The following is a 24,410-nucleotide window of genomic DNA, read 5'->3' as shown; positions in this document are numbered from 1 at the left end:
CAGGAAATAGTCAGGCACAGGAAGGGTTTTGTGGCTCCCGGTGTTTTCTTTTCTGTGGGAATCAGGTCCAAATGGCTCTTTGAGTGTTTAAGGTTGCAGACCCCTGGATTAGCAAAACTCAAATCCTGCAGCTGTTCTTCGTATCTTTTAGTCTCCAGGCCTTTGATCATCTTAGCTGCTCTTCTCTGTACATTTTCCCAAAGTCTCAACATCTTTTTTTTTTGCAGTGTGATGACCAAAATTGGTGTCAGGATTCCAGGTGTGGTCTTAAAAGGTTTTTATAAAGCGGTACTGATACTTCGCGTGATGTTGTTGTAGTTGTTTTGGTGATGTCCCTACCATTTCTTTTTTTATTATTATTGAAAAGTTTTAAAGAGCCTTGGTAGTACAGTGGTCTAAAGCACCCTGTTATTAAGACCAGCTGCCTGCAATTACTGCAGGTTCGAATCTCACCAAGGCTCAAGGTTGACTCAGCCTTCCATCCTTTCTAAGGAAGGTTAAATGAGGACCCAGATTGTGGGGGCAATAAGCTGACTTTGTATAAATATACAAAAGTATGAAGGCTATTGCTTAGCGCATTGTAAGCCGCCCTGAGTCTCCGGAGAAGGGCGGCATATAAATCAAATTAAAAAAAAATGTTTACAAATAAATTCCCCCTCTTCCCCTCTCCCTCCCCCTCCCCAATTTCCCAGAGCAAAATACAGGGTATTGCATTTAACAAACATAATCTAACATAAGCAAACTAACTATAAACTCTTGACTTCCCCTTACTCTTTAACTCCGCCATAGCTACTAAGATATCAAAGTAAGAAAAAAAAATCATCTAAATATTTCATTCAAAAGCTATTTGCAACTTTTTAGTCCCGTATTTGTTTTGTATATAGTCAATCCATCTTCTCCCTTCCAGTACATATCTTTCATTCAAACGGTCCTTCAAATATGCAGAGATTTTAGCCATCTCTGCCAAATTGGCTACTTTTAATGTCCATTCTTCAATAGAAGGTATTTCTTCCTTCTTCCAGTATTGCGCCACCAAAAGTCTGGCTGCCGTTATTAAGTTCAAAATTAAATTAGTCTCTATAACTGTACATCCTTCAATTATACCCAGTAAAAACAACCGTGGAGTAAATTTTATCTTCCTTTTAAGAATATTTTGTATAATCCACCATATCTTAATCCAAAATGCCTTAATTTTCTTACATGTCCACCATACATGAAAATACGTTGCATCATCACATTTACATCTCCAACATGTAGGTTGTAAATTCGGGTACATGCAGGCTAACTTTTGGGGATCTAAGTGCCATCTATAAAACATTTTATAAAAAAAATTCTCTTAAATTTTGGGCTTGAGTAAACTTCACATTTCTCTCATATTTTCTCCCATACATCCATAGATATTGAGTCCCTAGCATTTCTTGAAATGCTTTCAAATCCTTGTTTTCAAATCCTCTCGGATGACCCTGCCTTAAATCCTGACATTTTTCACTTTGCCAGAAAGGCTAAAACTCCAATCCTTCCCTTGAAAGCCAAACTTTCCCCCTTGTTGACCTCTCGGTGGTATGAAAGCAGCAGATCAAAGGAACTGCAGGTGTCGCTTTGCCTTCCGACAGTCAAAAGACGCACAGGCTTGTTCTCACAGTTGTGATGATCCAGGGTGCAGCTGCTTGGCTTTGATTATTATTTATGATGCTTGCGTCACGGGCCTTGAAATGCGTTAATTCTTCAGCCACATCCTGGGCCAAGTTGGAAGAATCCGGACGGCTGATCTCCCCTCCCCCCCTCCCAATTTTTGAACTCAAAAATAGGTGAAGAGATAAAGATGGAAATTTACGTGGGTAGCGTTTGTCTGCAACACTCTAAAGTAGAAAAATCTGGCCAGCCACCTGATCTTGGGACATGTACATCTATTTTAGAAGGAACTACATTTTAGATTTTTAGCGGAGAGAGAGAGAGAGAGAGATTAGATTAACAGAGTTGGAAGGGATCTTATAGGTCATCTAATTCAGTGGTCACCAGCTGGTGGTCCGTGGACCACTTGTGGTCCGTGAGAAAATTTTGGTGGTCTGCAGAAAAATTATTTGCGTTTTTTATATTGCACTAAATCAGGGGTCCTCAAAGTACGGACCCTGGGACAAATAACATGCAATGAACGTTTGTGTCGCTGCAGAGAGTCTCCCCCCTTTGGGGTCTTTTTGTGTGGGTCGGAGGGGGGGCAGAAAATCCAACTTGGGGTCTGCTTTGGCCTCCTGGTCTCAGCAGGAGACCCTATATCATTACGGACAAATGGCAGTCCAGTCTCTTCTTGAAAGTCTCAAGTGATGAAGCTCCCACAACTTCCGAAGGCAGTTTTATTTTTATTTTCCTGGTGAATCTGAATAAACATTAGGAACTTATCTGCCAGCTCTGGCTTTAGATGGGCAAAAGAATCCAAAACACCTTCCTTATACCAAGGTATTCTAAATAAATTGGACTAAAGGTGAAGGTAAAGTTTCCCCTTGCACATATGTGCTAGTCGTTCCCGACTCTAGGGGGCGGTGCTCATCTCTGTTTCAAAGCCGATGAGCCAGCGCTGTCCGAAGACGTCTCCGTGGTCATGTGGCCGGCATGACTCAACGCCGAAGGCGCACGGAACGCTCTTCCCTTCCCACCAAAGGTGGTCCCTATTTTTCTACTTGCATTTTTTAATGTGCTTTCGAACTGCTAGGTTGGCAGAAGCTGGGACAAGTCACGGGAGCTCATCCCGTTACGCGGCACTAGGGATTTGAACCGTGGAACTGCCGACCTTTCGATGGACAAGCTCAGCGTCTTAGCCACTGGGCCAGCCCTCGGGGACTCTTAATAGCCACAAAACCAGGGAAACAGTTCCTAAGATTCTTAACCAGTGTAGGACTGAATGGGTGACTCAGGATATAACAGTTAAGGTATGTGCGGAGGGACTTGGATTCAGATATTTATTTATTGACTTCATTAATAAGTTGCCTTTCCATTGGAAAAGGCCCCATGAGATGGCTTACAATTTAGAAGAAACAGATGGCAGCGAGAAAAGCTTATGAAAAATAGGAGCCAGTGAAATGAAAACACGAAAGATAAAATCAATTGGGCTTAAAAGGCTAAGCAAAAGAGATCAGTCTCTACGGGTTTCTGAAAAGCGCAGAGAGAGTAGATCAAACGCCAATCCAAAGGGAGTTCGTTTCTTGGACGCCTCTGCCTCCCAGGATTACAAGTTGCCTTGGCTTACAACCACAGATGAGCCCCGAATTGAGGTTGCTCAGTGAGAAAGTTGCCTAGTGAATTTGATGACTTTCCTTGCCACGTTGGTCAAGGGAATCGCCGCAGCGGTTAAGTTAGTAACACGGACGTTAAGTGAATCCGACTTAATTCGAACCTGGGATGTTGCAACTGTCGTAAGTATGAACCAGTTGTCAAGCATCCAAATGTAAATCACATGACAGTCAGATGCCGTGACGTGTTAAAAATGGTCCTTAGGTCACTTGTTTCATGCCATTGCAACTTCGAACGGTCGTTAAATGAACTGTTGTACTTCGAGGACTCTACCTGTACTCAGTGGCGGGATCCTCCTGGCTTAACAACCGGTTCAGAGCTGCGTGCGCAGTTTGAACAAATCTTCACTTCCGAGTTTCTTCAGAGGACTAACACAGCTGATTCGCGCGGCAATTGGATCTGCCGCGCGAATCAGCTGAGGAGATAAAGGTAGGAAAATAACGTGGGTGGGCGGGTGGGCCCATTTGATCGTCGGGATGAACCGGTTCGCTCTCAGCTGATTGTCGGAGCTACCGATTCGCCCGAACTGCTCGAATCCCACCACTGCCTGTACTGCCATCGGAGTGCCAATATCTCTCCCTCTTCAAGGTATTCATAAAGTACGTCAGCACAGAGTTTAGAGACTAGAACCCACTGACCTTGAGAAACAAAACAAACTCTGGATAGCTTTTTTTTTTTTTTTAATTTGATTTATATGCCGCCCTTCTCCGAAGACTCAGGGCGGCTTACAATGTGCTCAGCAATAGCCTTCATCCTTTTGTATATTTATACAAAGTCAGTTTATTGCCCCCACAATCTGGGTCCTCATTTCACCTACCTTAGAAAGGATGGAAGGCTGAGTCAACCTTGAGCCTTGGCGAGATTCGAACCCTGCAGTAATTGCAGGCAGCTGGTCTTAAGCAGCTTAATAACAGGGTGCCTTAAACCCTTGTAGCTATCCTCTTCTACCGAGGAAGTCATTGTGGTTAGTTTTTCGTGGCTTGATGACGGCAAAAGACAGATGATGATCAAAATATCCACAGGAGCCCTGTAGAATTCAGGGAACCTAACACTGTTTTGCTCCCGAGCTCCGCTTGCTCCTCTTTCAAATCACAAGGGATATAACAGGGGTGGCAAACCTTTTACTCACCAAGTGCCGAACAGATATGCGCTTTGCACACTTCACGCATGGGCATGCGATCCATGCTAAAGCGAGGCTCCTCCCCTGTGCGCTGCATGCGCAATGGCACCATCTGCACATGTGCACAACTTTCATGCGTGCCCCCGTGCGCTGTGCACGCAATCACACCATCTGGGCATGTGTGCAGGTTTCGTGCAGGCCCCCCCCCCGTGCGCTGCGTGCACAGTCACACCATCTGCGCATGTGTGTGCTTTTCGCATGTACAATGCATGCGTGCCAACATTTTGCGCATGCATGCACTGCACGCAAGTACTCTCACGCATATACGCAAACACGCACGAATGTGCAGGAGAGCTCCAAAGAGCAGCTGCGTCCCCTTAATTGTGTGCACCGGAAGCCCAAATACCAGCTGGGGCACACACTCGTGCGCAGGTGCAGGTGAGTTGGGCAACAGCTCAGGTGCCCGAAAGATGGTACTGCGTGCCATCATGGGTATATAAGGTAACCAAACAGCCTCTACCTTTCTCATTTTTTCAAGGGTGGAAATAAGCCAGGGAGAGTTGGAGGTTTCCTTCGCTTTTATATCTCTTGCGTTGTTTCATTGCTTTTCGTCTAACCCCGTTTTCTCTTATCCAGGTTAGCTTGAACGATTCCCACATTCAGATGGTCGTTCACTGGGCTGGGGAGAAGAGCGATGTGATTGTAGCTTTGGCCCGGGATAGCTTAGCATTGCCAGGTTCCAAATTTAGTGATGTAAGTATTTTGCGTTTTATCTTTGGCTAATTATTGTTTATCAGATATTAACTTTGCATTTAGGCTAGAAAACAGTGCCAGAGAAAGTAGTTTGATCTTTTCTCAGCATCAACAGAGTCTGCTGCTTTAGTCTCCTCTTCTCCTTCTTCTCCTTCTTCTCCTTCTCCTCTTCTCCGTCTCCTCCTCCTCCTCCTCCTCCTCCTCCTCCTCTTCCCCTCCTCCTTCTTCTCCTTCTCCTTCTCTTCCTCCTCCTTCTTTCTTCTTCTTCTTTCCTCTTCCTCCTCTTCCTCTCCTCCTCCTCCTTCTTTCCTCCTCCTCCTCCTTTTTTCTTCTTTCCTCCTCCTCCTCTTCCTCTCCTTCTTTCCTCCTCTTCCTCTTCCCCTTCTTCTCATCCTCTTCCCCTTCTCCTTCTCCTCCTCCTCCTCCTCCTCTTCCTCTCCTTCTTTCCTCCTCCTCCTCTCCTTCCTCCTCCTCCTCCTCCTCCTCCTTCTTCCTCCCCCCCCACCCCCCACGTAAAGAACTCAGCAAGAGTAAAGCAATTTTTTGGATTCTGGTGGCCCTTGAATTACAGCTCTTACCCCTCCTGAACACATAGATGCGAACGATGAAGCAGCAACATGTCGAAAAGCCAAATTTAAGAAAAGCTGATTTTTAGGCTGGCTGGCTGGCTGGCTGGCTGAATAGATGGCATGTGGTTTTTTGGAGCAGGGAACGGCAATTAACGTGTAAAGTTAAACATAATTAATATTTTATCCGTAAAACCAATTGCCAATTTAATGATAAACTAATTAAACCACCCAGCTAATTAAATTAATAATTAATGCATTAAAGCTAATAATCAGATCAAATTAACGCTTCAATAGCTCAGCCTTAATTGAATTAAACCTTCGGGTTTTTTCCACCCCTGTTTGGAGGCTGATGGAATCCTACCGAGTGCCATAGACAGATAGTTGGTTACTTTTTCACAAGGATCTCACCAGGAACGAGAGGCAGAGTGTGAAGGTGGATTTTCACACTTCCCCCTCTGCTCATCCCTGTCCCCATCCAGGAAGCAACTTGGAATTGTTTCCAGAATAATAATTCGGAATTGCTTTTACGCATTCTTGTAAAGGCAAGGAGTAAGTCGCCAGTATCCCGCATTTTGCAAACTTGGTTTAGTTTAGTTTACTTTATTGTCATTGCATTGTTTCCAGAATAATAATTTGGAATTGCTTTTACGCATTCTTGTAAAGGCAAGGAGTAAGTCGCCAGTACCCCCGCATTTTGCAAACCTGGTTTAGTTTAGTTTACTTTATTGTCATTGCACATCGTACAACGAAATTAAATGCCATCTTCCGTGTACCTTATAACTATAAAAATAAAAACACCTACACACATCCTTCACATTCTATATAATTGAAACTGAAAACTCCTGATAATTGCATTAATATTGTACTATACCAGGAGTCAGTAACCTGTGGCTCTGGAGCCACATGTGGCTCTTTTCACCCTTCTGCTGTGTCTCCCTGTCACTCAAAATATGCGTCACAACTGCCAATGTGCAACACCCACCGGCACGCAATTTATTGAGCTTTTCAACCCCCGGTAGGCCAACCATGGATAAATCCAAGAAAAGAAAAGTTTCAGAAGGAAACAACGTTTAATTCAACTACATATGCTAGTTTTGTGGCCTCTCAAGAAATAGGCACGGGAAGGGTTTTGTGGCTCCCGGTGTTTTCTTTTCTGTGGGAAACGGGTCCATATGGCTCTTTGAGTGTTTAAGGTTGCAGACCCCTGGACTATACCATAGAATTCAGTGTAGTTACTGCCGTGGAATAGAAGCTGTTTTTCAGCCTATTTGTCCTTGTTTTTATTGTCCTGTACCGTCTGCCAGATGGTAATAATTCAAAAAAAAAAAAAAAAAAAAGGGTGCCCAGGATGAGATGGATCTTTAAAAATATTTTGAACTTTCCTGAGGCAGCGGGAGCTATAAAGCTCTTCCAGGGAAGGGAGAGGGCAATTAATGATCCTCTGGGCAATGACGTTAACCCTCTGGACTCCTGTCCTATCTGCCACCGTGCAATTGGCAAACCATACACAGGTGCAGTAGGTTAAAATACTCTCTGTGGTTCAACGGTAGAAGGTCACCAGTAGTTTTCCATTCAGTTGTTGTTTCCTGAGAAGTCTCAGGTAGTATAATGTCTGCTGCCCCCCCCTTTTTTAAAAAAAAAATTGATTTATATGCCGCCCTTCTCCGGAGACTCAGGGCGGCTTACAATGCGCTAAGCAATAGCCTTCATCCTTTTGTATATTTATACAAAGTCAGCTTATTGCCCCCACAATCTGGGTCCTCAATTTACCTACCTTAGAAAGGATGGAAGGCTGAGTCAACCTTGAGCCTGGCGAGATTCGAACCTGCAGTAATTGCAGGCAGCTGGTCTTAATAACAGGGTGCTTTAGACCACTGTACTACCAAGGCTCTTTTTGACCAGTGCTGCAATGTGAGCGTCCCAGGTCAGCTCCTCTTTTAGGATAACTCCCAGAAACTTAAAACTGCCCACTTGCTCCATTCGGTCTCCGTTGTTAAGCAAGGGCTGGATGTCTGATCTATTCCTTCTGTAGTCCACTATAAGCTCCTTGGTCTTATTGGTGTTAAGGACCAAGTTATTGTCGCCACACCATGAAAACAAACAAACAAACAAAAGGTACAAAAACACTTCCTGTCCTATAAAAATCAGAAGTTCAGCGAGTTTCTTTTCTTTCTGAAGGAAAAAAAAAGTGTTTCCGTGATCTGTGAAAAGACACAATCCCGATCGCTCACAAGAGACTTATAAATGGGAGTGGAAAAAGTGGATAGATTATGTGCAGAACAAATATCAAATTAGGAAGTATCAAATAGCTTTTCATTGAAAGTATTATATAAAAATAGAAATGTATGAATTTTGTGAAGATGAAAAATTATAAGGGGGTTTGAAGGGTTTCAGGTTTTATAAAAGGGGATTTTGATGGGATTATATTCTGTGGAAGTCAGGGAGGGGGAGGGTTAGGGGGGGTTTGGGAGGGTTAGGGTGGGGAGTATGGGGTGGGTTGGGAAAAATGGGGTGAAAATTTAATTGTAAAACTTTTGCAATTAAAAAAAAAAAGACAGAATCCTGGCATTTCTCACGTCTGCCTCTTTCTTTGCTTAGGTTTATGTTTCCTATGATTATGGGAAAACGTTTAAAAAGATATCCAAAAAATTTGGTTTTGGCCCAGGGAACTCCAGCCAAGCTGTGATCGCTCAGTTCTACCACAGCCCAGCCGACAACAAAAGGGTAAGTAGAATCAATAGTTTGATTGCTGAATGGAGAATTTAGACGGATAATCCTTGATTTACGACTTGCAGTTTGGGGCCAGAATTCCCATTGCTAAATCAGGGCAGTTGTCATATCTGTAAATAAATAAATATCTGATATTACGACCTTTTTTTTTGTCACCGTTGCTAAGTGAATCAATGGATTCATGGGGTCGTTAAGCAAATCTGGCTTCCCCGATTAACTGCTTGTCGGAAGCCTGTTTCGAAATGATCAGAGAACCTGGGATGCTGCAACCAATAGAAATACTTAGAGAGCCAATTTGATCTACTGGTTTAAGGCACCAGGCTAGAAACCAGGAAAAGGTGAGTTCTAGTGTCATCTTATGGCACGAAAGCCAGTCAGGTGACTTTGGGCCAGTCACTCTCTCTGAGTCAACTTACCTCTCAGGGTTGTTTCTGTGGGACTAGAACTCACTATCACCTGGCGATTGGCCTAAAGTCACCCAGACAACTTCCATGCCTAAAACAAAACTAGAATTCACCATCTCCTGGTGGTTGGCCCAAAGTCATGCAGCCGACTTTCGTGCCTAAAGCAAAACTAGAACTCACCATCTCCTGGTGGTTGGCTCAAAGTCACCCAGTTGATTTCATGCTTAAGGTGATGTTCTGTCCCCGTACCCACACACACACAAACACAGCCAGCCGAGGGTTAAGGAAACACTTTGGAACGCACCCAGTTTCTTTATCTCCCACTTGGCAGCGATAGACACACCGTCTGCCAAGTGCCTTTATTTTCACAGTAAAACAGAAAGATTAAATACTCAAGAGTCCAAATGTCCGACAAGAAATCTTTCTCAGCAATTCCGGACGAGGCTTTAGTGACTATCCAAGCTTTGCTTTGTTTGTCACAAGGATCCCTGACCACCACCCTCTATTATATAGTCTCTGGGGTGTGGTCCAGTGACTCAGTTCTAATCCCTAGCACGCCTCCTAAGCTGCTGCAAACGTTTATCACGGCTTCGGAGGCGTGCGTCCAGGAATGATGTTTCTTCGTCACTCTGATCCGAGCCACCTGTCTCCCTACTGATCTCCTCTCCCTCGGCCGGCACCTGAGACAATGCCAGAGGGGAGGGGCCTGGAGAGGGAGGCCTGGCTGACTCCTCTTCCTCATGCTCGGAGCTTTCTTCCTCCGATGGGACAGGCTCAGAGGGCGGGGCCACAACAGATGGGACTAGAACTCACCATCTCCTGGTGGTTGACCCAAAGTCATGCAGCCAACTTTCGTGCCTAAAGCAAAACTAGAACTCACCATCTCCTGGTGGTTGGCTCAAAGTCACCCGATTGATTTCATGCTTAAGGTGGGACTAGAACTCACCATCTCCTGGTGGTTGGCTCAAAGTCACCCAATTGATTTCATGCTTAAGGTGGGACTAGAACTCACCATCTCCTGGTGGTTGACCCAAAGTCATGCAGCCGACTTTTGTGCCTAAAGAAAAACTAGAACTCACCATCTCCTGGTGGTTGGCTCAAAGTCACCCAATTGATTTCATGCTTAAGGTGGGACTAGAACTCACCATCTCCTGGTGGTTGGCTCAAAGTCACCCAGTTGATTTCACGCCTAAGGTGGGACTAGAACTCACAATCTTCTGGTTTCTAACCTGGTGCCATAACTGTATGGATAATCAAACCTGAACTTTTTAGAACCTTTGTGTTGTTGGCAATCGCGCAGCATAAGTAACTATTTAATAAACAACCTTAAATTAATTTTGAGAGATGTAGTAGGTGCCCTCTCCATGTTTTGGGGCTTGGTGTACGATCCAACTAACTTGAGTTTATCCATAAAACCATAGTTAAATATATTGCGTCACTCGCAATTGTATAGCTGTCTCTTGACTTGTTCTTTTAACCTGTTTCTCCTTCCTTCCTTCCTTTCACAGTACATCTTTGTCGATGCGTTCTCCCAGTACCTCTGGCTCACCACGGATTTTTGCACCACCGTTCAAGGCTTCCCAGTTCCATTTAAAGCCGCAGATCTCCTCCTGCACAGCCAGCTCCCCAATCTTGTCCTGGGATACGACCGATCCCATCCCAACAAACAGGTGAATAAGAGAACGGGTGACTTCCCACCCTCCCAATCTTTCCTTGGCAGCTATTGAGACATTCTGCATCGGAAGGGCTTAAGGAAGAAATTTCTTGGACTTCCCAGGGATTTCTCTCCCTGCAAACAGCTGCTTCCCCTTTAACCATGAGAAGTCCCAGATTCAGGTCAAAAGATATAGCAACAGCGCTTAGACTTATATACTGCTTTACAGTGCTTTTACAGCCCTCTCTAAGCGGTTTATGGTGTCAGCCTCTTGCCCCCAACAATCTGGGTCCTCATTTTACCCACCTTGGAAGGATGGAAGGCTGAGAAAGCTGTGAGCCTGGTGAGATTCGAACTGCCAAATTGCAGGCAGCTGGCAGTCAGCAGAAGTAGCCTGCAGTACTGCACTCTCACCACTGCGCCACCATACGGTTTCCATAGGGAGCATCAAAGATACCAAGATGGTAGCTGGAACTAATGATTGAAGCTCCGTTTCTATTATATTTGTGTCGCACGGACAATTGGCCTAGAAAAGGGCAGATCTCAGATTGCACATTTGCAGCCAACGCTTGACTTCTTTTGGCTTCTACCCATAGGTACCTCTGATGTAGCATTTCAGCCCCATGGCTGCCCTGACCATCTTCACAGTTGCTTCCTGGTTATGATTTGAGCGTGATCATGATTATCTTAACCGGGTTGAGTTCCTTCACGTTCAACATGAAGCTATCACGAAGCTCATGAAGTTGTGGTCCATGTTGGTCTGGACTTCGGCTGTATTAGGAGAACTCCAGCTTGAGCATGGGGTTGGATGGGAAGACTCTGCTAATCTTTATATCTTTAACCCAAGCTGGCCTCCAGGATGTCACCTTCTACCTTAGAAGGAGGGGTGAGCTGCTGGGGGTTCGTAGGGGTTCGGGAGAACCTCTAGCTAAGATTCTTTGCAGTTCGAAGAACCCCCAAATCAGTGGTGGGTTTCAAAATTTTTTACTACCGGTTCTGTGGGTGTGGCTTGGTGGGCGTGGCGGAGAAGGATACTGAAAAATCTCCACTCCTACTCCACTCCAGGGGAAGGTTACTGCAAAATCCCCATTTCCTCCCAATCAGCTGGGACTCGGGAGGCAGAGAATAGATGTGGGCGGGGCCAGTCAGAAGTGGTATTTACCGGTTCTCCAAACTACTCAAAATTTCCACTACCGGTTCTCCAGAACTGGTCAGAACCTGCTGAAACCCACCTCTGCCTCAAATACCACTCCTGGCTGGCCCCGCCCACGCCTCCTAGGAGTCCCCACGCGGCCCATTTTGGATGCAGGTAAGTGCAGAGTGCGCGCGGAGGCTCGAGGGCAAAAAATGGGCCTACCGGAAGTTCAGGAAGCCCGTTTCTGGCCTCCAGAGCGCCTCCGGAGCCTGGGGAGGCCATTTCTGACCTCCCGGAGGCTTGAGGAAAGCCTCCAGAGCCCGGGGAGGGCAAAAACACCCCCACCACCCGCCCTGGTGCAGGAGGCGGACTAGGCCACGCCCACCATGGCCATGCCCAACCAGCAATCGGGCAGAGAACCGCTTGCTAATATTTTTGAAGCCCATCCTTTCTCTGAAGGTCTCTAGAGGTGATCCCAGAGGACCATCTCATGATTCACCACATCCCTAAGCAGTATGGTTGCTGCCTGAAAGGAGGAGAAAACAGATCCCGAGTTTTCTCCTGCTCTTGCAACTTCTACCATGCTCCAGATTTTGTTTTTTTTTTTAAAATAGTTTTTATTGAATATAAATATTAAAAAAGACATACGTAACATATACACAACAAACATTTATACAACATATACACAAAAAGAATATAATTTCTTCTTAAGCATTTTTTCAGAGTGACGTTCTACGATTCTACTTATAATATATTCCTTCACCTTTCTTTAATCTAATAATATTTTTTATTAGATATATATGTATCAATCGGTAATATATCCCCTATATTTTTTGTATATTTCTAATTTTTAACCAATTATACCAATTATTCCATATTTTATAATAGTCTGATTCTTCTTTTTCTTGTAATTCTTTGGTTAACCTATCCATTTCAGCGCATTCTAAAATTTTCCCTATTACTTCTGTTTCACTTGGTATTTTTTCTTGCTTCCAATTTCTTGCGTAGGTTATTCTTGCAGCAGTTAATATGTGAATTGTAAGATATTTGATATCCTCAAATATCTAAGCATGCTCCAGATTTTGAATCGGGTCAATTGTGTTTGGATTTTGTGCCCTGTCCCTCTTCGGTCCAAGACTGAGGCCCCGGATGGAAGGAAATTCGCCAGCTCTTCCTCTATCCATTCCCCCCCCCCAAACCTCTTTTTCCGACAAGAATCCTGCTTTTGTTCTTCTTCAGCTCTGCTCGACATTGTTTGCTGGTGCTTGGAAGGAAGGCAGCACCAGGATGGAGCAACGGATGCCAGGGAATGCATCGGCTGCTTTGATTCTGGCAGCAATGAGGCTGTTTGCCTTCTGTGGCCACACACCCGTATTTTTATGCTTTCTTTCTGCTCCAATGGACCCATGTATTTTTTTTTTTCTTTTTTCTTTTTGCTTAGCCACAGGGGAAAAAAAAATACGGCCTGGGGATGAATATAATGCAGTATTTCTGTCTTTCTGGTCTCATTAGGCGGACATTTTTCTTCGTCCTTTCTCTTTCCTTCCCTTCTTCCCCTCCTCCCCTTCCCGTAGAAAATAGGATTATTATTTTTCTTTTTCTTTCTTCCTTCTTCCATTTTCTTTCTTCCTTCTCCCTTCCCTTTCCTTCCTTTCCTTTAATTTCCTTTCCTTTCCTTTCCTTTCCTAATTTCCTTTCCTTTCCTTATTTCCTTTCCCTTCCCTTCCCTTCCCTTCCCTTCCCTTCCCTTCCCCTTCCCTTCCCTTCCCTTCCCTTCCTTTCCTTTCCTAATTTCCTTTCCTTTCCTTTCCTTTCCTTTCCTTTCCTTTCCTTTCCTTTCCTTTCCTTTCCTTTCCTTTCCTTTCCTTTTCCTTTCCTTCCTTTCCTTCCTTCTTTCCTTCCTCCTTTCCTTTCCTTTCCTTTCCTTTCCTTTCCTTTCCTCTTTCCTTTCCTTTCCTTTCCTTTCCTTTCCTTTCCTTTCCTTTCCTTTCCTTAGTTTCCTCTCCTCTCCTCCTTTCCTTCCCCCCTTTCCCCTTGCCTCCTTTTCCTTTCCTTTCCTATTTTTCCTTTCCTTTCCCTCTTTCTTCTTTTTTCCCTTTCCCATTCCCTTTCCTTCGTCCTTTCCCCATTCCTTTCCACCCATTTCCCTGGTTCATGGCAAAGAATCCACCTTGGTGGCTTATTATTCTGCTCTTCGAATTTAGCTTGCCCTAACTCGACTCTCAAATATATCTTGCCATCTTCTCTTTTTTTTTTTTTTCAGCTCTGGAAATCGGACGATTTTGGGCAAACCTGGATTATGATTCATGAACACGTGAAGTCCTTCGCTTGGTAAGTTCTGTCATTTATTTCCGGGGACTTTTTATCCCCCCCTTGCACAAATTTCACTTTCTTCCAATCTGGGGTGATTTCAAATGAGAATGTCCCAAACCTTGTAAGATTCATTGACCTCCTCCCAAAATGTTGGCCAAAATTATATTTAAAAAAGGGTTTTTTGCTTATTTGCTGCCCTTTCCCTTCCTCTCTCCCTCCACTGGTGGTATCCACATGGACTACCAGGAGTCTCTGGTCCCCGGATTTTTTTTTTTTTAATTTGATTTATATGCCGCCCTTCTCCGAAGACTCAGGGCGGCTTACAATGTGCTCAGCAATAGCCTTCATCCTTTTGTATATTTATACAAAGTCAGCTTATTGCCCCCACAAACTGGGGTCCTCATTTCACCTACCTTAGAAAGGATGGAAGGCTGAGTCAACCTTGAGCCTTGGCGAGATTCGAACCCTGCAATAATTGCAGGCAGCTGGTCTTAATAAGCTTAATAACAGGGTGCCTTAAACCCCTGTACTACCAAGGCTCTTGAAAAACTTTGTCCTAAATCAGTGATAGCTAACCTTTTTGCCATCGTGTGCCAGGAGGGGGGGGGCAGGGGAGGTTCGCGCACACGTGTGCCCGCACCCATAATTCTATGCACCCCGCCCTGCGCATGTGCACGCAACCCACCCTCCCCCCTCAACTCCTGGCACGCGATGGTCCGGTAGGTCCGTTTTTTCTTTCTCACCTGGCTCCAGATCCTCTCTATGCATCTGGGGAGGGCGAAAACAGCCTTCCCCACCCTCTTGGAGGCCCTCTGGAGGCCTGAAACAGCCCATTTCCCAACTCCTGGTTGAACAGGAAGTAACGTTTTTTTGCTGTCCCCAGCCTCCAGAGACTCCTAGAGAGGCTTCTGGTGGGCCCAGAAGGCCCGAAAATCAGCTGGCCGGTGCATGCATGCGCCCCAGAGCTGAGCTGAGCTGGCATGCCCACTGATATGGCTATGCGTGCCACCTTTGGCACATATGCCATAGTTTCGCCATCACGGTCCTAGGTCATGGGTGTCAAACTTGATTTCATTGAGGGCCACATCAGGGTTGTGCTTCACCTCGGGGAGCCGGTAGTGGACGTGGCCTGGCCAGCTCATCATGTCGGGGACACCTGTGGTGCTCTGCCAGTGAAAACGGAGCTTGGGAGGACCACGTGTGGGCTATATCCACGTGTTCGCTGTATCCAGAGCAGCCCCGCCAGCCGGATCCAAGGCCTCGAGTTTGACACCCCTGTTCTAGGTGCATTTGACTGACCACTGTTGGAGGCAGCCTACTGGGGTAGAGGAGGCATTATTGAGTGTTTCTCAACCTCCAAACTTTACAGTAATCTCTGTTTACCAGCATACCGGTTGAGGAATTCTGGGAGTTGAAATCCAAACTTCGTAAAGTCGCGGAGGTTGAGAAACAGTGATTTAATCTATCAGTGCCCATGACAGCATGGAAATGCATTCTGCAAATTAGATCGCACATCACCAATATCCAATTGGGAACCTCTGCTGTGGTGTGTGTGTGTGTGTGTGTGTGGTGTGTTGAGAGAGAGAGAGAGAGAGAGAGAGAGAGAGCTCTTCTTCATCCCTTGATGAAAATTCTGGAGAACACAAGAACTGGTCACATTTTGATGGGTCTAAATCAGGAGTCTGCAAACTTGGTAACTTGTGGACTTCAACTCCCAGAATCCCCCAGCCAGCATGAAAAGTCCACAAGTCTTGTAGTTGCCAACTTTGAAGACCCCTGGTCCAAATGAATGAATGAATGAATGAATGAATAAATAAATAAATAAATGCACCAATTTCCACCAATTTCCACCCCCTTTGCTTTCTTCTGCCATTAAGGGGCGTGGAGCCATACGACAAGCCAAATACAATTTACATCGAGCGGCACGAGCCTAATTTGTCCCTCAACGGTCCTCCGCAGCACAGATTTCTTCCAGACGCGGGAAAATAAAGAGATTTTGCTGGAAGAGGTGGAAGACTTCCAGCTCAGGGACAAATACCTCTTTGCAACGAAATCTGGGGTAAGAAACTGCCCTCTCAGGGGCTGCGGAGGTGTCTTCCACCATCCACCCACAGATTGTAAGATCCTGTCTAGATCAGTGCAGGTATGGGCTACTGGGGGTTCGCAGGGGTTCGGGAGAACCTCTAGCTAAGATTCTGTGCAGTTCAGAGAACCCCCAAATCCCACTCCTGACTGGCCCCATCCACTCCACCCCCGCCCCCTCCCAGGGAATCCCCATGTGGCCCGTTTTGGATGCAGGTAAGTGCAGGGCGTGCGTGGAGGCTCGGAGGCTTGGGGAGGGTGAAAAATCGGCCTACCAGAAGTTTGGGAAGCCCGTTTCCGGCCTCCAGTGGCCTCGGAGCCTGGGAAGGCCGTTTTTCGCCCTCCTTGAGGCTCGAGGAAAACCTCCGGAGCCTGGGGAGGGCTAAAAACACCCCCTCCCCCCCATCATGGTGCAGGAGGCCAACTAGGCCACGCCTGTCAAGGCCACGCAACTGGGTGGAGAACCCCTTGCTAAAATTTTTGAAGTCCACCCCTGAATCAGGGGTCTCCAACCTTGGCAACTTTTAAGACTTGTGGAGTTCAGCTCCCAGAATTCCCCAGCCAGCCTGGCCTGGCTGGCTGGGGAATTCTGGGAGTTGAAGTCCACAAGTCTTGAAGTTGCTCAAGATTGGAGACCCCTGATCTACTGTAGATGGACGTGCATTTCCAACAGGGAAGGCCTGACTGCGTCGGACTCTCTTGCAAAGTTTGTTCTCCAACTCGGTAGAAGAAATGAAGAGTTGGCTCCAAGTTTGTTCTAGGACTTTTTCCATTTGTATTTAAAATTCAGTCCGTATTTGCAATTGAGATCGATGAATGATTCTTACGAGGTCTGGCACGGACTGGCTGCAACGCCGTACGAGTTTGAAGGCCAGGAGAATAACACAAATAAGCATTTTAACATAGGCCATTGAGGGGCAAAATCTCAGTTTATTTGTTCAGGAATTTTAACATGTTACCCATTACTGTGTGGGCCTCTTGCTTGGCTACAAACCGTTCATCGCTGTTAAATTCATCCCTTAAATCACAAGACTACAAAAAAAAAAAAACTAAACTACTGTGTCTAAACGTTTGATGGAGAGATTTCCTTCCAACAAGCAGGAACACAAGCAATTGTTGTTGTTTTAAAATTTATTACGACATGTTCCAGAACTGCCCAAACTCCAATGTTCACCTGCACACGATGTACTTTCTTAGAAAGGAAGAAGAGAGAGAAATTTCTCCCTTCGCTGGCCAACTGCTTTGGAACAAGGACATTTTGAAACCGGCTTTCACCTTTTACGCTAATCAAGGGTCATGGCCTCTGCGCTGTCCCTGACAAGTTCTCCTACTTCGTTCTGGCCTTGTGCCTCCTTGTTTTGGTTGCGTTGTTCTTCTCAGAAAAAAATCCGATGTGTTCGTGGCAGCCAGCCCTATCAAGACCTTTATGTTAGCATTTCTAAATGGCACCATTTTAATGGTCTACCCCATCTCTTCTCTTCTCTTCTCTCTCTTCTCTTCTCTTCTCTTCTCTTCTCTTCTCTTCTCTTCTCTCTCTTCTCTTCTCTTCTCCTCTCCTCTCCTCTCCTCTCCTCTCCTCTCCTCTCCTCCCTCCTCTCCTCTCCTCTCTTCTCTTTTATTCTCTATTTATTCCAGTCTCTCTTCTCTTCTCTTCTCTTTCTCTTCTCTTCTCTTCTCTTCTCTTCTCTTCTCTTCTCTTCTCTTCTCTTCTCTTCTCTTCCCTTCCCTTCCCTTCCCTTCCCTTCCCTTCCCTTCCCTTCCCTTCCCCTTATTCTTCTCTTCTCTTCCCTTCCCTTCCCTTCTACTTTATTCTTCTCTTCTCCTCTCCTCTCCTCTCCTCTCCTCTCCTCTCCTCTCCTCTCCTCTCTCCTCTCCTCTCCTCTTCTCTATTTATTCCAGTCTCTCTTCTCTTCTCTCTTCTCTTCTCTTCTCTTCTCTTCTCTTCTCTTCTCTTCTCTTCTCTTCTCTATTTATTCCAGTCTCCCTTCCCTTCCCTTCTATTTATTCTTCTCTTCTCTTCTCTTCTCTTCTCTTCTCTTCTCTTCTCTTCTCTTCTCTTCTCTTCCCTTCCCTTCCCTTCCCTTCCCTTCCCTTCCCTTCCCTTCCATTCCATTCCAAAAAGCAGTTTTTTGCATTCATTGGTGAATACGACACAGATGATGTTTCCAGAAAAGAAATTCTCTCTCGTTCTCTCTTGCTCTCTCTCTCTCTCACACGCCGCTTCTTTTCAATCCGCAACCGCAGTATAGTTACAACATAGTGGCATTTGTTAATTGCTTGGAGACCAACCAACAAGTGAATAAGTATTGGCTTAGGCTGCGAGCCCAAAACCACCACTGTTTAAACTATCCCATTGTAGCAAATGGATTCAGTTCGTTGAGCCACGGTGAATTTGGAACAGTAGTTTCTGGCAAGCTCCCATGGAAAAAAGAGGCTTTTTTTCCCCTTTTGTTTGGATTTAAGTTTCAAAACTCTGCAGTGCGTGTCGTTATTTGGGATGTGGACCCAATCCTGGAAGGACCTTGTACGGCTAGTCCTTGACTTATGACCATACAGTAATTAAGCCCAACATTTCTATCGCTAAGGTGGTTGTTAAGTGAATCGTGCCCAATCTTTTTTTTTTATTATTGAAAAAGTTTTACAAACATCAATTTTTCCCCCATTTTTTTCCCCTCCCCATCCCTCCCTTAACCCCCCAAGCCCTCCCACCCCCCATGACTTCCCCAAGGTGAAATCCATCCACATCTATCATATCAATCAATCGTGCCCGATCTTATGCCCACTTTTTTTTTTTTTTTTTTTGCCACCTTGTTAAGCCAATCCCTCTGGTTATTAAATGAATTATGCGGTCGTTAAGAAAATCCAGCTTCTCCCCTTTGGCTTTGGCTTGTTGGAAAAGATGTCTAGGAAGTTTGCAAAAGACGACTGCACGATCTTGGGATCCAGCAACCGTCGTAAATACAGGCCTGTCATTAAAGAAGAAAGTCAGTTCTTTTTCCATATATTGTTGAAAAAGTTTTTTTTTTTCATTTAGTAATTTTTGATTTGAATCTTTAAAGAGAACAAGAAAGAAGATACATCTTTACAAAATGTGTGGGATACTAGTAAAGCATATATTAGAGGATTGACAATGACATATTTAGGAAAATGAAAATAAACAGAAAAGGCAAATGCAAAAGAATTTAGAGGAAGAAATAAGAGATTAGAGATGGAATTGCAAAAAAACCCCCGCATGGTAAATACATGCCCGTCAGAGTTTGTTGCAGCACACAGATGTACATAACAACACATAAGGCATATAATACCCTTGTAGCAGGGGTGAAATTTACTTACCCTCCCCTACCTGTTTGCCAATGGGTGCGTGCCATCGTCTGCGAATGCTCAGAGGCTTACAATTTTGCAAAAAGTGACGTCATGACTATTGTGGTCCACCAGCAGCCTGCGGAGTTGGCAGCGGAGTCGGACAGTGATGAGGCTGAGGAAGAACATGGGCCGGTCCTGGAGGCTGGGGAAGGCCCGGATGAAGGCTCTGCATCGGAGGCAGGGATGGGGCCAGGCCCATCGGGGAGTGATGTGCGGATTCCGGAGCCTCCAGAGGCTGACAGTAGAGAGGCAGAGGAACAGGAGGAGCCTGTTCCTAGTGCACGCATGAGAAGAGCTGCGAGAAGGCAGGAGCAGCTAAAGCAGAGAGGACGACTCAGGAGTAGGACCAAAAGATGATTGGCTCCTCCCATAAGGCTTAAAAGACCAGCAACGTCTCTTGGCCTCTTTGTCGGAAAACAACGCTGAGAGAATTGCTTCTTGTTTCACTGTATTCATTTCTTGTCGGCGTCTTCTGCTTCTGAACTTTTGCCAAGAAAAGCCTTTGGCAGTTTGCCTAATTATCCCAAGTTCGGTGATAAACTGAGGAATAGTGTTTTGAAGAATTTGCTTTAATTTAATTTGGACTACGCTGAGAATGAGTTAATTCTAAGCTGTTCTAATAAAGTCTGTTTGTTTTCGAACTGTTTGCATTTAATACTAACTACTTGGGCCTGGGTCACAACAATGACGTCCACACGGGTGGGCAGAGCCTCCCGCAACTGCCACTACCGGTTTGCCCGGACCGGATAGAATCAGCTGGATTTCACCCCTGCCTTGTAGGTTTTTCCACGTTGTCAAGAAGAGAAATATCAGGTACAAACACAGCACAAAATGGAAGCACCAAATGGAGAAGGCAAAATGGAGATGAGGGAAGCTATTGCCTTCAAGCTTATATACAGAACATTTAAGCCACGCCCAGGCTCCAAACTGCCTCTTATGGCCCCATACAACAAATACTATGTTTCAGTTACCAAACAGTCCTCATTGGCTGACCTGTTACCATGTCTATCCAAACAGTCCCCATTGGCTGATCTGTTGCCTATTCCAGTCTATGAATATTCATACTCTGACAATGCCGGTTGCCAAGCGCCCGAATTATGATCCTGTGAGTGTGGGGAATGCTGTGATGGTCATAAGTGCAAGGACCGGTCCTAAGTCTGAGGACTGGTCCTAAGCCACTTTCTTCAGTGCCGTTATAACTTTGGTCGCGAAACGATCGATTTGTAAGTTGAGAACTCCCCATTTAGTCTTTAAAAGGACATTTAAAAAGCTGGGGGGGGAAATTCTGGTTTTGTCCCCTCTTTAAGAGTGCACCTTGTTCGTCTGAACTCACCTCTAGGTTTACCAGAGGTGAGCCAGATGAGCAGAATTTCATAAGACAAACTTGTTCGACAATGTTAACTCTGAAAACATCTCGTGATTTCTTGTATCATCGGACTGCATTGCCAGAGTCCCAGAAACAAACTTTTGTTTAAACATTAAACTGAAATTTAGTCCTGGAACCTCAGTGGAACGTGGAGATTTATGGAGGGCCTTGTTTTTAACTTGTTTTCGGTTTGTCAAAACTTTCGTCAAAAAGCTCTTTTTTGACCCAGAATGAAAAAGAGCCATAATATTTGAATTTTTCTCTGCCCGTCTCTTTCTCTTCGCAGCCTCTGTCAGGTGATCAGTTACGAACATCTGTTCAACTCTGGGTCTCCTTTAACCGGAAGCCAATGCAGGCTGCACAGTTTGCAACAAGACACCCCATTAAGGTACGAACAAATGAGGGGGGACTAGAAACTTTATTCAGCCGTAAACCACACTTCTATAATCAGCATGCTTTCTTTCAGATTTTTTTTGGCATGTTTCCATAAATGGTTTGTTGTTGCTGTTAGTTGCGAAGTCGTGTCCGACCCATCGCGACCCCATGGACAATGTTCCTCCAGGCCTTCCTGTCCTCTACCATCCTCTGGAGTCCATTGAAGCTCACGCCGACTGCTTCAGTGACTCCATCCATCCCCCTCGTTCTCTGGCGTCTCCTTCTTCTTTTGCCCTCCATCGTTCCCATCATTAGGCTCTTCTCCAGGGAGTCCTTCCTTCTCATTAGGTGGCCAAACTATTTGAGTTTCCTCTTCAGGATCTGGCCTTCTAAAGAGCATTCAGGGCTGATCTCCTCTAGGACTGACCGGTGTATGGTGTATGTTAGGTCTAGGACTGACCTACCATAGATGGTAGGCATCCTTTAAAACAAGTGGCTATTATCATTATGCCCATTGCATAGCTGGGGGGAAACTGAGGCTTATCTAAAGCTACAGTGAACTCTTGGTAAAGGTGTGAGATTTTGGTGGCATTTTTGGAATTAGACATTACACGTGTCAAGATTCCAAGTAACACCCCCAAAGAAAGAAGACTCCGGGGCTTGAATTTCCTCAAAAGTTCCATTTTATTAGAGATGTCATATTGGCACATCTGGGAAAATCTGAATCTGAAAGTTTCCAGGTTTTCCCCACCCAAGTGAAAGTTCAAGTTCCTGTCCAGCACCAACATGTCCATCACATGGTCCAATCATCCACCATCCAAACTGGAGATACCTCCCAGTCATCCGACTCCAGGTGCCAGGGCAAGGCGTCCTTGTCTCTCTGAGAAAGGAATGTTATTTTGACTACATATTACCCATACTCTGTGCAATCTCCTCTCCTAGTTTCCCACAGTAGAAAATGTGGCAGGCCTGAAGGCCCAAATGTAAAAGATGGCTTCCAGGTCTGACAGGCCGCCCCCTCCGCCCTCAGCAGAAAAATGTGTCCTGGAACGAGAGTAATACAGGGGGTTAACATCATACACATAATCGCCTCTCTCTAAGCCACTTGCTCGAATGCTTTTTATTACCCGTTTAAAAAAAACAAACATTTTCCGCTCCCAAATTTTGTCTTGAAGGAGTATTACATTGCTGACACTTCTGAAGACCAGGTGTTTGTGTGCGTCACTTATAGTAACAATAGCACCAGCCTCTATATCTCCGAAGCTGAAGGCCTTCACTTTTCGTTGACTTTGGAAAACATCCTGTATTACAGTCCTGGTGGAGCAGGCAGCGACACCTTAGTAAGGTAAGGAGGTAGATGTCTTCCTGGAGAGAGACGAATAGGTGACGCTCGCCTTCGTCTGGGAGAAAAGATAAAATGGAGGAAACAGTTCACGATTCTGCTATCATAACTTACAGTACAGTGCAAAAGTCTTAGGCCACCATTAGACCTGTTGTAGCAATGGTGTAATAGCAAAAGCAATAGCACTTAGACTTATATATCGCTTCACAGTGCTTTTACAGCCCTCTCTAAACGGTTTTACAGAGTCAACCTATTTGCCCCCAACAATCTGGGTCCTCATTTTAGCGACCTCGGAAGGATGGAAGGCTGAGGCAGATTTTTTTTTTCTTGTGCTAATCAGGCTGGGCTGAAAATGAAACTGAAACAGGCTGTTTACTGTTTGCTGCAAAGAGGCAAATTGCTGGAGGCAGAGGCAGATTCCCCCCCCCCTGTTTTCCTCCCCCAAAAAGGTAGGTGCGTCTTATAGTCCGGAGCATCTTATACTCCGAAAGATATGGTATTCTCTGCGAACTCTGCATTGGTGACAGGAAGGGCATCCAGCCAGTAAACACTCTGCTCCATTCAGTTGCCCCGACTCCACCCCGATGTAAGAGATTACGGGGTCATTAAAAGACAAAATTAAAATGTTGCTAAAACAACAGAGCGGTTGATGACCTAAGACTCTCGCACCGTGCTGTACATCCGTAAAGTTGAATCCCGTGTTTCTCGCCATGTCGGTTTTGTCGTCTCGCTTTACCTCGAAGGACTGGTAAGTGAGTGAGTATCTTCTTTCGGCAGATACTTCGCAAGCGAGCCTTTTGCAGACTTCCACCGCGTGGAGGGCATTCCGGGGGTCTATATCACCACCTTGATCAACGGCTCATTCAGCGACGAGAATATGCGCTCGGTCATCACCTTCGACAAAGGTGGGACTTGGGAATTTCTCCAGCCTCCAGAGTATACTCACTATGGCGAAAAGATAAATTGTGAGGTAATGATGCCGACAACTGACGGAATGGTGCTGCCTCTCTGAAGGCTTTCGGATCGCTCCTTGCATTCCAGGGCCCCAGTTAAGCTTTACGCAGGTTGTAAAAGGAGGTGAAGTTGGGGGACATCAACCCATGGTGAGATTATCTTACTTTGTTGGTCATCGATGAAGTGCGTAAGGCTGGAAGGGATCTTGGAGGTCTTCTAGTCTGGCTGCCTGCTCAAGCAGGAGAACCTATACCAGTGATGGCTAACCTTTTTGCCATCGCATGCCAAAAGCGGGAGGAATGTGGGTGTGGGTGTGTCGCACGCATTCCCACACCCATAATTCTATTCGTCCCGCCCCCTGTGCATGCGCTCACAACCTCCCCGCACTCCCCCCGCTTTTGGCACGTGAAAGCCTGGTAGGCCCCTTTTTTGCTCTCCCCAGGCTCCAGAGGCTCTCTAGGAGCCTGTTTGCCGTTTTTGGCCTCCAGAGGGCCTCCAGGGAGGTGGGGAAGGCCATTTTCGCCCTCCCCAGGCTCCTAGAGAGGCTCTGAAGACTGGGGAGAGCAAAAAACGGGCCTTCCCCATGTCCCCGGCCTTCCGGAGGCAGGAAACAGCCTATTTCCTACTTCTTGTGGGCCCAGAAGGCCCAAAAATCAGCTGAGCTCACGTGCCCACCGATATGGCTCTAAAGGTGCCATAGGTTCACCATTATAGACCTATTCTATTTCAGATAAGTGGCTGTCTAGACTCTTCTTAAAAACCTCCAGTGATGAAGCACCCACGATTTCTGGTGGCAAGCTGTTCCACTGGATAATTGTCCTCCCTGTTAGGAAGTTTCTCCTTAATTCCAGGTTGCTTCTTTTTTTAATTAGTTTCCAACCAGTGTTTCTTGTCCTGCCCTCTGGTGCTTGGGAGAATAATTCTTCTTTGTGGCTGCCCCTCAAATGTGGTGTTGTAATGGTCTG

The 24,410-nt window shown here is 45.6% G+C and overlaps 1 protein-coding gene across 1 annotated transcript in view; it reads left to right on the top strand.

Moving 5' to 3' along the window:
* Window positions 1-24,410, top strand: part of SORL1 (sortilin related receptor 1) — a 106,161-nt gene that overhangs the window by 18,197 nt on the left and 63,554 nt on the right. The window contains 9 exon segments of the mRNA XM_070952653.1: window positions 5,042-5,158; window positions 8,326-8,451; window positions 10,370-10,531; window positions 13,914-13,981; window positions 15,841-15,904; window positions 15,906-16,022; window positions 21,061-21,162; window positions 22,325-22,494; window positions 23,269-23,461. Coding sequence (XP_070808754.1) covers window positions 5,042-5,158; window positions 8,326-8,451; window positions 10,370-10,531; window positions 13,914-13,981; window positions 15,841-15,904; window positions 15,906-16,022; window positions 21,061-21,162; window positions 22,325-22,494; window positions 23,269-23,461 — 1,119 coding nt within the window.

The sequence above is a fragment of the Pituophis catenifer genome, unplaced genomic scaffold (assembly GCF_029215685.1).
Source record: "Pituophis catenifer annectens isolate HBS135680 unplaced genomic scaffold, rPitCat1.0.hap2 SCAF_12, whole genome shotgun sequence".
Taxonomy (NCBI): Eukaryota; Metazoa; Chordata; class Lepidosauria; order Squamata; family Colubridae; genus Pituophis; species Pituophis catenifer.
The sequence above is the reverse complement of the archived record's forward strand: the minus strand, read 5'-3'. Positions and strand labels throughout refer to the sequence as shown.